At 43.3% G+C, this 13,683-nt stretch overlaps 1 protein-coding gene across 1 annotated transcript in view; it reads right to left on the bottom strand.

The window, feature by feature from the left end:
• CRHR1 (corticotropin releasing hormone receptor 1) overlaps positions 1-7,820 on the bottom strand; it is a 95,098-nt gene extending 87,278 nt beyond the window's left edge. The window contains exon 1 of the mRNA XM_027873025.1: positions 7,633-7,820. Within this exon, the coding sequence (XP_027728826.1) occupies positions 7,633-7,665 (33 nt within the window). The 5' untranslated portion in view covers positions 7,666-7,820. The remainder of the gene's footprint in view (positions 1-7,632) is intronic.
• Between the last annotated feature and the right edge of the window lie 5,863 nt (positions 7,821-13,683).

Here is a 13,683-nt window from a genome sequence, read left to right as displayed (position 1 = left end):
AAAGAAAGAAAGAAAGAAAGAAAGAAAGAAAGAAAGAAAGAAAGAAAGAAAGAAAGAAAGAAAGAAAAGAAAAGAAAAGAAAGAAAAAAAAAAAAAGAAAAAGAAAGAAGAGAGAGACTGGCTGGACAGCCCAGTTTCCTAAAGGGGGAAAAATGTCCGAAGAACTGTGATCACCTAGTGATTTATGAATGGGATAAAGGGTGAGTCACATAGAACAAGGCAATACTTCAAGAAGAGGTATTTATAAGCACACCCCAAATCAGTAACTGGCGTGGTTGTTGCAACTTGCCTACCACAGTATTTCAGTCAACAATGGATATAATGAATAATAGTAAAGAGACTCATTCCCATCATTTGTTCTTTCCAGTCTAGATTTTTAAATAACTTGACTTCCTTAAGCAAATGAAATGCTGTCCTACGTACCCTGTGCTCCCCTCTACTTGCCTATAAGGGCACCCAAGCTTCTAGTGTTTGCTCACAGCAAGTCAGGATTGTGACAAGAGCAGGATATAATTGGCACCTATGTGCATTTGAAGAAAAGTTATAAATCTGGTAGAAAAAAATTTTAAATTCACAAGAAATTAAACTTGATGAATATTTAAGATATGGATTGACACTTTGGTCTGTGCATCAGATGGTCATGCATCACTGTGCTTGCGGTATCCTGAGGGAAGAGCAGCAGCTCCACATTGTGGAGGGGTTGACAGTGGTGCCCTCCCTCATTTGTTCCATTTCAGCATATGGCGAAGACACATTGCTCTACTATAGAGTTAAACCAAGACTGTTCAAAAAATAATGAAGCACATTCAATCACATTGCTCTTGCTAAAACATGATCATGAATAATAAACCTTTTTGCTCACACCAAAATGATTGCTTTAAATTTATCTTGAAATATGATTAGTAGCAATCACATTTTATCAAGAGCAAAAAGGTCTTTTGAACCACAAACAAAATAAACAATTATTTTAAAAGATTATTTCATCTTGATCTCATCTTTTAAGTATCTACTTTTATATGTTTTATAATGTATATAAGATGTTAGTATAGTAGTGAGGATACATAATTTATACATAAATATACATGTATTGGAGGTGCATGATAAAAAAAATTTTTATTGATGGTGTAAACAATCAAAAAAGGTTTGGAAAACATTGATCTAATTCAACTGCATTATTTTACAAATGAGGAAACTGAGACCCAGAGAAAAGAAGGGATTTGATAAATGTTACAGGTATTAAGTGCACAAGATGTGTTCTAACTTCCAGTTAGAAATTCTTTATGTCCTACCTCAAATGTAAACAAATTGCTTTCTTAAAACAAAACAAAACAAAAACTGTCTTGTGGGGTCACACAGGCTCAGATTGGACCCCAATGGGTTTCCTTATCTCTTTTTCCCACAGAGGATTGCAAAGAGAGTGAAGCTAACCTCATATCCAGTAAAATCTATCCCAGGTTAAGGCCTGGCACCCCTCTCACTATGCTTCATTGTTTACTTTGATGAGCTTCCTTAAATTGTTTTTATAGATTAAAGCATCATTAATTTATCCTAATTAGGGGGGAAGATTATTTGACCTAAGGAGAAAGGGAAAATCTGAGGGACCTAAATGTAGTTTTATTACTTTAAAGTGAGACCAAAGAGGGAAAGGAGCTAGAACATCCATTTTAGGGACTCTGAAAGAGGGAGGGAAGTACTCTAATGGATAGATAAGAATAATTTGTTGTTTGAATATAAGAACAACTCAGCTAGGTAGTCCTGTGGAAACAATTCTGGGCTTTGAGTCAAGAAGACTGCAGTTCAAATCTTGCCTCAAACACTTACTAGCTAGATGTATGACCTCTGGGGGCCAGTCATTTAACTTCCCTGGGCCTCAGTTTCCTCATTTGTAAAATGAGGAGATTGGACTGGATGACCTCTAAGGTCTCTTCCAGCTCTCACATATGATATAGTGAATTTTGTTCTGAAGCAAACTAAATATTCCACGTTTACTCCGAGAGTAAATTATGACCAAGCCTATGTCATAATCATCCCATGTTCTGAATCGGCTTCTTCTGAATCAGTGAGCTTTTGACCATGATGAGATTCCTGCTGTTTTTCAGCATCCAGTAGCCCATTGCCAAGAATGGTTTGGAATACAAATTTCTCACTTGGGTCAGGTCTGTTTGTGACATCTCATTTTCAAACCATATGAACAGCACTATCGATGCTGGGACTACTGCATAGAGCGTTCAGCTACCTGGATGAAGCAGCCAATGAATCACAGATTAGAATCCCAGAAGGCCAGAGCTCAAAGGGACCTTAGAGACATATAGTCTGGATGCTCTTCACCTTTTTTTTTTTTTATTGTGGACTCCTTTGGCAGTCTGGTGAAGCCTATAGACCCCTTATCAGAATAATGTTTGTAAATTACAAAGTAAATCAATTATACTGAACTACAGATGTCAAAGTAGTTTTCCCATCCAAGTTCAAGGACCCCTGAAATCTAGCCATAGACCCCAAGTTAAGAAACTCTGATGTAATCCAACTCCCTCATTTTACATAAGAGGAAACTGAAGCACAGGGAGATTAAGAAACAGGACCCCTATTTCAATATTCTTTCAAGCACCCAGTGTTGTCTTGCCTACGTTAAAATAGAGCTCTTGTGAATGGGAAGGGTCAAGGGGAAGGGAACAAGCATTTATTAAGCACCTACTTTATGCCAGGCACTGTGCTAAGTGTCTTGCAAATATTATCTCATTTGTTATTTATTTAATATTTTTTCCCAATTACATTTAAAACAATTTTTAATATTAGGTTTTCTTTGTGAGTTGTAAATTCTCTCTCTATCTCCCTCATTGAGAAGGCAAACAACAAATATTATCTCGTTTGAATGAAAAGGGAGTTACATGGGTCATTTCTTTATGGGTATCCTTTCTTCATGGGAAACCATTCATTTAAAAGACACTTATTAAGTGCCTGGCACTGAGGATACCAGACATAAATGAAACAATCCCTAACTTCAAGGGATTTACATTCTACTTGGGGAGGGGAAGAAGAACATGTATAGATGTAATATGAAATATACACAAAGTCATTTCAGGGGATGAGGAGAGGCAGTAATACCAGTTCTACTGTCCTTGTGTGAAGGTTGGTTTTATGTTGGTAGTAGAGATGAGAGAGGGCATCTGTTTGCCTTAGGTCAAGAATGCCACAAGCTTTTTTCTTCATTGTCTCCTGCCTTAGTGGAGCATGGGGAGGGGAAGCATATTTGCTCCTCTAATGCTGGCTCATCAGGAGATGCCCAGATAGCCTTCTCTCACTGGCCACAAATGGAGTTGTAGATACAAGTGTGATCAGGGTGGGGATGGAACAAGAGGTAACCCTAGTCTCAGAGATAAATTATATTTTGACCCACAGTTATCTTATCTTTTCAGCTGAAATGATTTCTTCTGGTTGTTAAATGCCCACAGAAAAGTCAAATATTACTGCATGTGAGAAATGGCTTTTTCCATAGAGTCAATTTGTCACTTGCGGTCTCCAAGTCAGAGCCTTGCCTTTCTATAATCTATAAAGTCCTTCTGACCTGGACTAAACTGGTGTTTCTCCTTGCCCGTCCTCCTTACCATGGCTCCTTACAGTTAGCAAAGGAGACACCCCAAGGCCTTAAGAAGGTAAGTAACTTGTCCATGGTTACATGACTCAATCTATAGCAGAACTGGGATAAAGGATAGATGTATGCTGCTCAGAATTCAAGGTTTTTCCATCAACTACATGTTCTCACTTCCAACCCATTTCCCCTTCATAAAAGGAGAGTAAGATGGTTCTCAAAGTGTGATCTGGGGAAATCTGGAAGTTTCTGAGATGCGGAGGTCCATAAGTTCAAAAATATTTTTATAATAACACTAAAGCATTTAAATTTCTAATATGGTAAATGTCAATAGATATAAACCACATAAACAAAAGCTCTTTGGAGAGGGAGGTCCTCAATAAATTTTAAAGGGGCCCTGAGACCAGAACCTCTGGTGTAGTGGAAGAAACGTTGGGCACAGACACCAAGTGTTCAAGTCTGAGCTCTGACATTTACTTGCTGAATGACTTCAGACAAGTCATTTCTATTCTGTGAGTTGATGTGAAATGGGGGAGAGGGGTGTCTATAAGACTCGCTATATGACCTTGGGTAAGTCACATCCCCCCAGGTAAATTGAAAATGAAGGGGTAAGATCAGAAGATTTCAAAGTCTCTTCTAGCTCTAGTCTGTGGTTCATGTTCTTTCCTGGTGCTACCCCTAGCCTCACGTCTTGCTCATTTTCTAGCCGTGAGTCTGTTCCCTATATCTCCCTCACTCCAAGAATTTGTTTCTGACATCGTAAGGTTACTCTCCCGAAGAAGCAAAAGCACCCACTTCTTTCTCATCCCTAGCTTATCCCTAATTCACCTCTTCCAAGTAGCCTTCTCTAACAGCCTCATCCCCAAACCTTTACCTGTCATTCATGTCCCCTCAGCTTACACTTCATTATCATGTCTTTATAACCTGGTTTGGTAACTCTATAATTAATTGTTTCCAGTTCTGGTCTTCTGTGCTCCAAATAGATTATAAACTCCCAGAGAGTAGGGACATTGTCTCTTTGACATTTTCCTTCCCTCACACGCTTAAATCTAGTTAAGTGTCTACTATATGGCACAGTGCTAAGTGTTTTGCAAATATTATCTCATTTGAATGAAGAAGGAGATACATAGTCCATTTCCTTTATGGTATCCTCTCTTCTGAAATAAACCGCATACACACCCCTACATAAATAGATAAATAACAAACCCTGTAATTTTTTTATCTGAGACAGTGAGACAAGTGCTGAATTTGGAGTCCTGTCTCTAAACCCAGAGCACTGGGCACATAGTAAGTATGTGCTCAAGAAATACTTTCTGCAGCCCTCACTGATCTGCCTCGGGACTTTGCCTGGTTTGGTAAAGCCTTTTCTTTTCCTCTTTGCTTTCCTGGTTCTTTACTCTTGCTGTTGTCAATAGGTTAAAATCCTGGGTCAACCACTATTTATGACCTGGGTTTCAGTTTCCATTTATGGGAAGTGAGGTGGTTGGACTAGATCATTTCTTAGGTTCCTTCCTGCCCTAAATCCTATGATCCTTTAATTATTAGGGGCTGGGGTAGTGGTAGGGGGAGGGTGTGTGTGTGTGTGTGTGTGTGTGTGTGTATGTGTGTATGTGTGTGTAAAGTTTATATTAGAATAGTTTCAAACAAAAGTTGAACATAGAAATTAAATCCTCTCATTTCCTTACTCAGATACTCTTCCCTCCCCCATTCATTCTTTATTGATCCTTTGAGTTTTTTTCTTTTTACCATACTCCCTCTCCTATCCCTCTTCCTTGATCATAAGATTTAGTGCTGAAAGGCCCCTTAGTGGTCATCTGGTCCAACATCCTCATTTTACAGATGAAGAAACTGAGGCCCAGGGAGAGACAGTGACCTATTCCCTTCTCTCTACTCACATAATTTCCACAATAGTTCAGCCTTTCATTACCCCTCCCTTTCCTATTGCAGTATTCTCCTCCTTAGCCTCGCTGCCTCAAGTCTCTCCCCTCTCCCCTCCATCTTTCACAGCTTTGATGCCAAAATGATCTTGCCTTTTGCACAGGTCTCTGTGTCACTTACACACTAAAACTTCAGCCTGTCCCTTTTGACTGTTTACACTTCCAGGGTCAGATATAAAATCTGGCGCTTAAAGCCCTTTGAAGCCTGACCCCTATCTAGACTCATTACATATTCCAACCTTTCAGGAATTTTGCTCTCCAGCCAGAGTGGCCTTTCTGTTGTTCCTTACTCACAGTTTTCTACCTTCCATGCCTGGGGTTTATTCTCTCTACCCCTCAAACCCTTTTCAAACCCCAACTCAAGTGTCACCTTGAGGTTTTTTTTTCCCTGACCCTCCCTGGCTTCTAGTGTAGGTTTCCGACCCCTGCTATAGTGCCTCCCTGTCCCCAATCTATGTATTTAGTATATAATGATGCCAGATACACATACATACATGTATGTATATGTACATGTTGCCTCTCCGTCTCTCCACCCCACCCCAATACTGTAAGCTCCCCGAAGTCAAGAACTGTATTACTTTTGTCCTTATTCAAGTGCAGTATCCAGCCCATAGTAGATGTTAAATAAATAAATATGTTTTTTAATTGATTACTAAAGCCCATATAGGTATCGAAACCAGACTGGAACCCTGATCCAAATCCAGCACTGTTCTCACTGTCTCAGTTAAAAGAAAGCTGTATTTCAAGGGCTTTGGGGGTGGGGTGGGGTGGGGAGTGTGGTTTATTTTAGTCAAATTCGCTATTATTTTTTAAACATTCTGTTATCAACGGCTTGAATTAAACTGCTAGTTTTCAAAGATGATTTGACTCACGCACCCCTTTGTGTATGCAGAGACACAAAAGACGAGAAAAAGATTCTATAACAATTTGAAAAGGAAAAAAAAAGAAATCAAATGAGTCATTTGACATCGTGTAATCACTCATTAATCACTTTTTTAAAAATTCAGCATTTTTAAGCTTCACACACAAAACAAAAAGCGCTCCCTCCTCAAAAACAACAAAAACAAAAACAAAAACCCAACAACAACCTAGAAATCAGTTAAAGTGATTTATCTGTCTGTGCATTGGAGACCACTACAAGTCCCACACACACACACAAAAAATGTTCAGAATTCACTCGTTTACAGGGTGTCGGACTCCATTCTGGACAGTAAAAATATGCTATCCTCCCTTGTTGAAGACTGGTTCCTGGTTTGGGATGAGTGAATGGTGTGTCTTGCCACCGAACTTCTGCAGGCAAAAATTGGTGGGTTATTGGTGACTTTCTTAAACTCTAGGAGCTGGAATATCTTCGCTAGACGCTAGACACGAGAACGAGCGGCTTCTGCCTCCCAGTTCCAGGGGAATAAATGGGCTCCCGCTCGGACCCGGCTCAAGCACTGCCCCGCCAGGAGGCTAGCTAGAGAAGAGGACCGAGCATCTGACATCTCATCTCCTCTGGGGAATGTTGTTCTATTGATCAAAGGGCTCGGAGGAGCGAGAGAGATTTATCTCCATAGACATGCAGATTTCTGCAAAGGGAAAAGGAGCCACTGGGCGGCCTAAAAGGGGGAAAGGAGGAGGCGGGATCTAAGGAAGGTGTTTAAGGAAAAAAACAGGCGAGAACCTTACCTCCAAAGCGCTGAACTACTGAAGCCCAACCAAGACAGAATGGTGGGCGGGTGCGGGGGCAAGCAGAGGAAGGGGGAATGGGGACTCAACCCCCGATCTTGGAATCACCCAGGCACTCTGAAGCTTGAGGAAGGGATTCTCAGGCACTGCGGATTCCGGGAAGCGTTCTCCCAGCCCCAACCTGAGTCCTCCCCACCCATCTCCCCAGAAAATCGTCCGTTCCCTCGGAAGAGTTTGGTTTCCCATAAGGGCATTAAAGCGGTCTCTCCATCCCTGGTCGTTCCCAAACCATCCCTGACCCCTGGCTGGAGCGGGTCAATCCTGCGCCCCCGCTCCTCTACGCACACAGCTTCCCCTCTTCCCGGCTACCGCTGGGGCTGTTGGGGGGGGAGGGGTTGGAACAAGTATAGGGGTCCCTTTACCCGCCCATTTTCTTACCTGGATGACCAAGAGGTGAGGGCGGCGTCCCATCCTTGGGGTTCTCTGGGGGCCCGGGACACCTGGCTTACTGGCACATCCCCAGAAGGGCACGGCCAAGCTCGGTCTAGGTTGCTTGCTTGCTAACGAGCTGCGGGGGAAAGCCGGAGGTAGCGCGACTGCTAGAGGAGGGAGGCAGCTCTAGCTCCGAGAGTGGGAGCCCAGAGGGATGGGGAGGGAGAGCGGGGTAAGGAGCGGGAGGGGACCGCGGCGCTGGCACCGGGCGAGCAGGGGATTGCAGGGGAGGGGAGACAGAGGAGCGCCAGGTGCTCCTTTACAAGGCGGCACTGCCCGCCCGGCTCCTCAGCTCTGTCCCCGGCGGACAGCCAGCAGCCCGGTCACATTTGCTGCCAACAACCGGCTGCTTCTCCCGTCCGCCCCCAGCTTCTCTCCCGGTTCCCTCCGGCAGCGCCACCTCTTCTTCCTAAGCCGCTTCCCGCCCAGTTCTTAAGGGAGGGCACTGGTCTAGCCTGCGCCTGGCAGTCAGGAGCTCCGCATCGCCCCCGCCACTTCTCTCCTCCTTCTCCTTTTCCTCCTCCTCCTCCCTGTCCTTTCTTGCCTCTTTCTCTTTCCTTCCTACCTCCTCCTCTCCTCTCCCTTTTCCTCCTCTCCCCTTCCCCCTTCCCTCCCTCCTCCTCCCTCTGCCCCCTTTCCTCCTCTCTCCTCTCCTCTCTGCTCGCGCTCCCCTCCCTTCTCTTCTAGCGCTCCCCCCTCACCCCTCCACCCTGCCCGGCTAATCACTGACCCCTCTTCCCTGCCCCCCTCTCAGTTTGCAGCAATCAGTTGAGCGCGGCTCCTGCGCCGCCAGTTTCAGGGACCGCAGTCCGAGAAGAACCTAGGAGATTGGGACTGGGGCGAGAGTGGGGGAAGGGGGGAGGAGACTAAGAACCCCTCTTCCACTCGCTTCTTGGAAAGGCTGCGGAAGATAGAGACTTGCGGGACATAGGGGGAGAGATCAGGCGAGACATACTTCTGGGACATAGAGTGGGTCTGATTGGAAGAACAGAGGCGGGAGGGGTGAGGTGGTCTGTAGAGGGTGCCCCTCCACCACCGCTTCCTGGGAACCGGGCTGGAGAGGGAAGGAAGGCTAGCAGTAGTTTTGGAAGCTCAGGATTGCGTTTGGGTGTTTCCCGACCCATCCCCCACAGCCCCTCCTCCGATCTAGCCCTGCCATCTCTCCTTTCTTTGCTATTCGCGAAGGGGGTCCACAACTCCAGGCCTGAGTGGTAGGGTATGGGCACTCCCTGATCTTTGTAGCATCTACTCTTCACTCCTCCATAGCCCTTCTATGTTTCAGAGACAGTTCCCTCATTTACAGAATAACACCCCCACCCCCTCCACCTAGACCCTATCAGGAGGCTATGCCGTTTCCTCTTGGCCAGTGGGGAGAGAAAGATATCCATAACGTTGGAATCCAGGCTCCTTAGCCCTTGTTACCCATCCTTGCTGCCCAGCGCCGGGTTGACCGTCTGTCTCCCCAGCCCCCAGATCACTGGATATAGCTTTGGTATACAAAACAGAACTTTGAGCTCACTTCCTGGGGCTAGAGATTTGGTTCCTGGATCCATCTTCAATTCTATTTAGCAAAAATTCGTTGAGTGTCTACCACAGTGCAAATGCTAGGGAGAAGTACAAAGATAAATAAGATGGGGTCCCTACCCTTAGGAAGCTTACCATCTTGTAGGGGAGGTGACATGGACACAGACAACCGTTTTACAAGGCAAAATACGATGCTCCATGAAAGAGGTGCAGTGCTAAGGGAGTAAAAAAAAAAAAAAAAAAAAAAAAGGACAGATCACTTCTGGCTGGAGCAAGTGGGGAGGGAATTGGAGAAAGCTCCTTGGAGGAGGTGTCATTTTGACTGGGCCTTGAAGGATAAGTCTGAATAAGACAGGAAGAGATAGGAGTAAGGGTGGGGAAGCAGTGGGGAGGAGGAAAGGGGAGAGTCATCCAGAACCAGCACGTACAAAACGTAAGGAATATTATAATCTGAATCAAGCTTCTACCTTGGCTATCCTGAGTTTTCCTCTACCAATTCCTTCAAGACTCAACTCAGGGGACATTAAATGCACTGTAGGATTTAGTCCTTGTGTCAATATTGCTTAACAGCTCCTTGTTACAAGGGAGGATTCACGTGGGTCAAAGATGGTCTATATCTGAAAAAAAAAGATATAAAAAGCATCAGTAAGCCTTTTTTTAAAATCAATTTTTAATAAAAAGATAATCCCAAATCACTTCAGAAATCAGCCAACCAGCCAAAGGTATTTATTATGTGCTAGATGCTGGGGGTATAAATTAAAAGGATGAAATAGTCAAAGAGCTTACACGCTAGCTAAGGAGACAAGAGAGCAGCAAGGTGTCATAGTGCACAAGAGCACCAGGCCTGGAGTCAGGAAGACTCCTCTTCCTGAGTTCAAATCTGGCCTCAGACACTTACTAGCTGTGTGACCCTGGGCAAGTCACTTCACCCTGTTTGCCTCAGTTTCCTCATCTGTAAACTGAGCTGGAGAAAGAAATTGCAAACTGCTCTAGTATCTTTGCCAAGAAAATCCCCAAATGGGGTCCTAAAGAGTTGATGTACGTGAGCACACACACACACACACACACACACACACATAGAGGAATAGACAGAATAAATACCAAATAGTTAAATACAAGGATGTTTAGGAGGGAGTGCAGTAGTAGTGGTGGTGGTAGTGGATGAGGAAAGACTTCATCTTGAAGAAAGAGAGACTGCGTGAGGTAGAGGTAAGGAAGGAGAACATCCCAGCAATGGGAGATAGTTAATACAAAGGCAAAAAGAAGGGAGATAAAGTTCTGTGGTTGAGAAGCATTGATAAAGCCATTTTGGTTAGATCGCAGAAACTGTGGAAAGCAGTCTAGTCCGATGAGGCTGGAAAGACAGGCTTGTGCCAGATTGTAAAGGACTTTAAAAACTAAACAGTTTGTATGTGATCCTGGAAGCAACAGGGAGCTATTGGAACTTGTTCAGTGGAGGGATGACACAGTCAGATCTTTGGGAAGATCTGATGAAGTGAAGGGAAGGGAGGAGAAAGAAAGGAAATAAGCACTTATATGGAGTCTACTATGTGCCAGACTCTGTGCTAAGTGCTTTTTATAATATTATAACTTTACAAATATTTACAAGCATTTTAAATAACCTTTCTAAATATTATCTCATTTGATCTTCACAAAAACCTTGCAATGTAGGTGCTATTATTATTATCTTTATTTTACAGTTAAGGAAACAGAAGCAAACATAAGTGATTTCCCCAGGGTCACACTGCTAGTAAGTGTCTAAAGCTGGATTTGAACTTTGGCTGGATCTGGGGCTGGAAGAGAAAGACTTAAAGCAAGGTGCCCAGTTAGAAGTTACAATGATCCACTTGAGAGATGCTGAGGACTTGATGGCTATGTGAGAGAAGGGTTTGGATATGAGAGATTTGTGTGGTTAGAAATGGCAAGACTTGGCAACTTTGTATATGTAGGATGAAAAAAGAGTAAAGAATCGAGGATGATGCCCAGGTTACAAACCTTTGACAGAATTAAAGAAGTCTGGAAGAAGGGTGGAGTTTTGAAAAAGATAATGAGTTCTGTTTTAGATTTGCTAAATTGGAACTGCCTTTAGGGATATCCAGTTGGAAATGTCCAACTGATGAAGCAGGACAGATGCTCATGGGCATGACTAGGGCTGTATATGGGATCTGTAAGTCATCAGTAAAGAGATAATTATTAAACCCATGGGAGATGAAGTGGTTACTAAGAGAGAGGATATAGAAAAAGAAGACCAAGATAGATCTTTGAGGAACATTCACATTTAGAGAGTACGATATGGTTGACAAACCATCAAAGGAGATTGAGGATAGTCAGACTAGTAGAAGGAGGATGAGAAGTGAGGAGCATCTTAAAAACCCAGACAGGGGATAGTATCCAGGAACAGAAGATATCAATAATGTTAAATGCAGTTGATGGGTTAAAAAGATGTAGACTAAAAAAAGACCAGTAAGAGTTGGTAATTTTTCAGGGTGGAGCCAAGATGCAGGAGTGAAAGCAGTGACTTGCTTGAGCTCTCCCCCAAACCCCTCCAAATACCTGTAAAAAAAAAACTCTAAACAAATTCTAAAGCAGCAGAATCCAGAAAAAGAGTGAAACAAATTTCCAGCCCAAGACAACCTGGATGGTTGATCAGAAAGGTATATCACGCCAATTTGGGGACAGAAGCGCAGTTTGGTGTGGGTGCGCAGGCCTCAAGGAACCTGGAGCAGGCCTCAGAGGGCTGAATCATGGGCAGCTGTGGCAGTTTCCAGACTTCTCAACCCGCAAACACCAAAGACAACTTAGAAGGTCAGTGGGAAAAGTCTGTGACTTTGGTGAGAGAAGAAGCTAGGTCTCAGCGGCAAGTCCTGAGCGCGGCCTCTGGGGCAGCGGCTGCCTCCTGAGCTCCTGGCCCACAGACTGAGGGGGAATCAAGTGGCTGATCAGAAGGGGATTGCAGGGATCTCATTGCCAGTGCTGAGGCAGGAATCTCTTCCTGTGCCCATACTTGGATCTGAGTCACAGTTCTGACGGGTGGTCCTGGGGTGAGGAGGAGTGCTGGCGTGGTGGAGCTTGTTGTGGCGGTGGAGAGGAAACACCTTGCCCCTCATCATACCACCTTGGAAAAACTGAAAATTTACAGGTCCCTAGAAGTATCTCTGAAAACAACTGTACAAACCCCCAAAGCTTGGGACAGTACATTCTCCACTTTGGAAGCAGACTCTTACCTTAACAAAAAGTTTAAAACTCAAGTAATTGGCTGGGATCATGAGTAAGCAGCACAAAAAGAGTCAAACTATATTATCTTACTTTGGTGACAAAAGAGATCAAAACATACAACCAGAAGAAGACAACAAAGTCAAAGCTCCTACATCCAAAGCCTCCAAGAAAAATATGAATCAGTCCCAGGCCTTGGAAGAGCTCAAAAGGGATTTTGAGAAGCAAGTAAGAAAAGTAGAGGGAAAACTGGGAAGAGAAATGAGAGTGATGCAAGAAAATCATGAAAAACAAGTCAACAGCTTGCTAAAGGAGACCCAAAAAAATGCTGAAGAAAATAACACCTTAACAAATAGCCTAACACAAATGGCAAAAGAGGTCCAAAAAGCCAATGAGGAGAAGAATGCCCTCAAAAGCAAAACTGGCCAAATGGAAAAGGAAGTCCAAAAGATCACTGAAGAAAATACTTCCTTAAAAATTAGAATAGAGCAATTGGAAGCTAGTGACTTTATGAGAAATCAAGACACTGTAAAACAAATCCAAAAGAATGAAAAATTAGGAAACAATGTGAAATATCTCATTGGAAAAACAACTGACCTGGAAAATAGATCCAGGAGAGAGAATTTAAAAATGATTGGACTATCTGAAAGCCATGATCAAAAAAAGAGCCTAGACGTCATCTTTCAAGAAATTATCAAGGAAAACTGCCCTGATATTTTAGAACCATAGGACAAAATAGAAATTGAAAGAATCCACTGATCTCCTCCTGAAAGAGATCCCCAAAGGAAAATTCCTGGGAATATTGTAGCCAAATTCCAGAGTTCCCAGGTCAAGGAGAAAATATTGCAAGTATCCAGAAAGAAACAATTCAAGTATTGTGGAAACACAATCAGGATAACACAAGATTTAGCAGCTTCTCCATTAAGGGACCGCAGGGCATGGAATACAATGTTCCAGAGGGCAAAGGAGATAGGATTACAACCAAGAATCACCTACCCAGCAAAACTGAGTATAATCCTTCAGGGGAAAAAATGGTCATTCAGTGAAATAGAGGACTTTCAAGCATTCTTGGTGAAAAGACCAGAGCCGAATAGAAAATTTGACTTTCCAATACAAGACTCAAGTGGAACGTGAAGAGGTAAACAGGAAAGAGAAATCATAAGAGACTTACTAAGGTTGAACTGTTTACATTCCTGTGTGGAAAGATGATATTTGTAACTCATGAGACCTTTGTCAGTATTAGGGTAATTGGAGGGAAAA

Source organism: Vombatus ursinus, unplaced genomic scaffold (genome assembly GCF_900497805.2).
Source record: "Vombatus ursinus unplaced genomic scaffold, bare-nosed wombat genome assembly UNPS02014801.1, whole genome shotgun sequence".
NCBI classification, from domain to species: domain Eukaryota; kingdom Metazoa; phylum Chordata; class Mammalia; order Diprotodontia; family Vombatidae; genus Vombatus; species Vombatus ursinus.
This window is presented reverse-complemented; position numbering and strand designations above follow the sequence as displayed.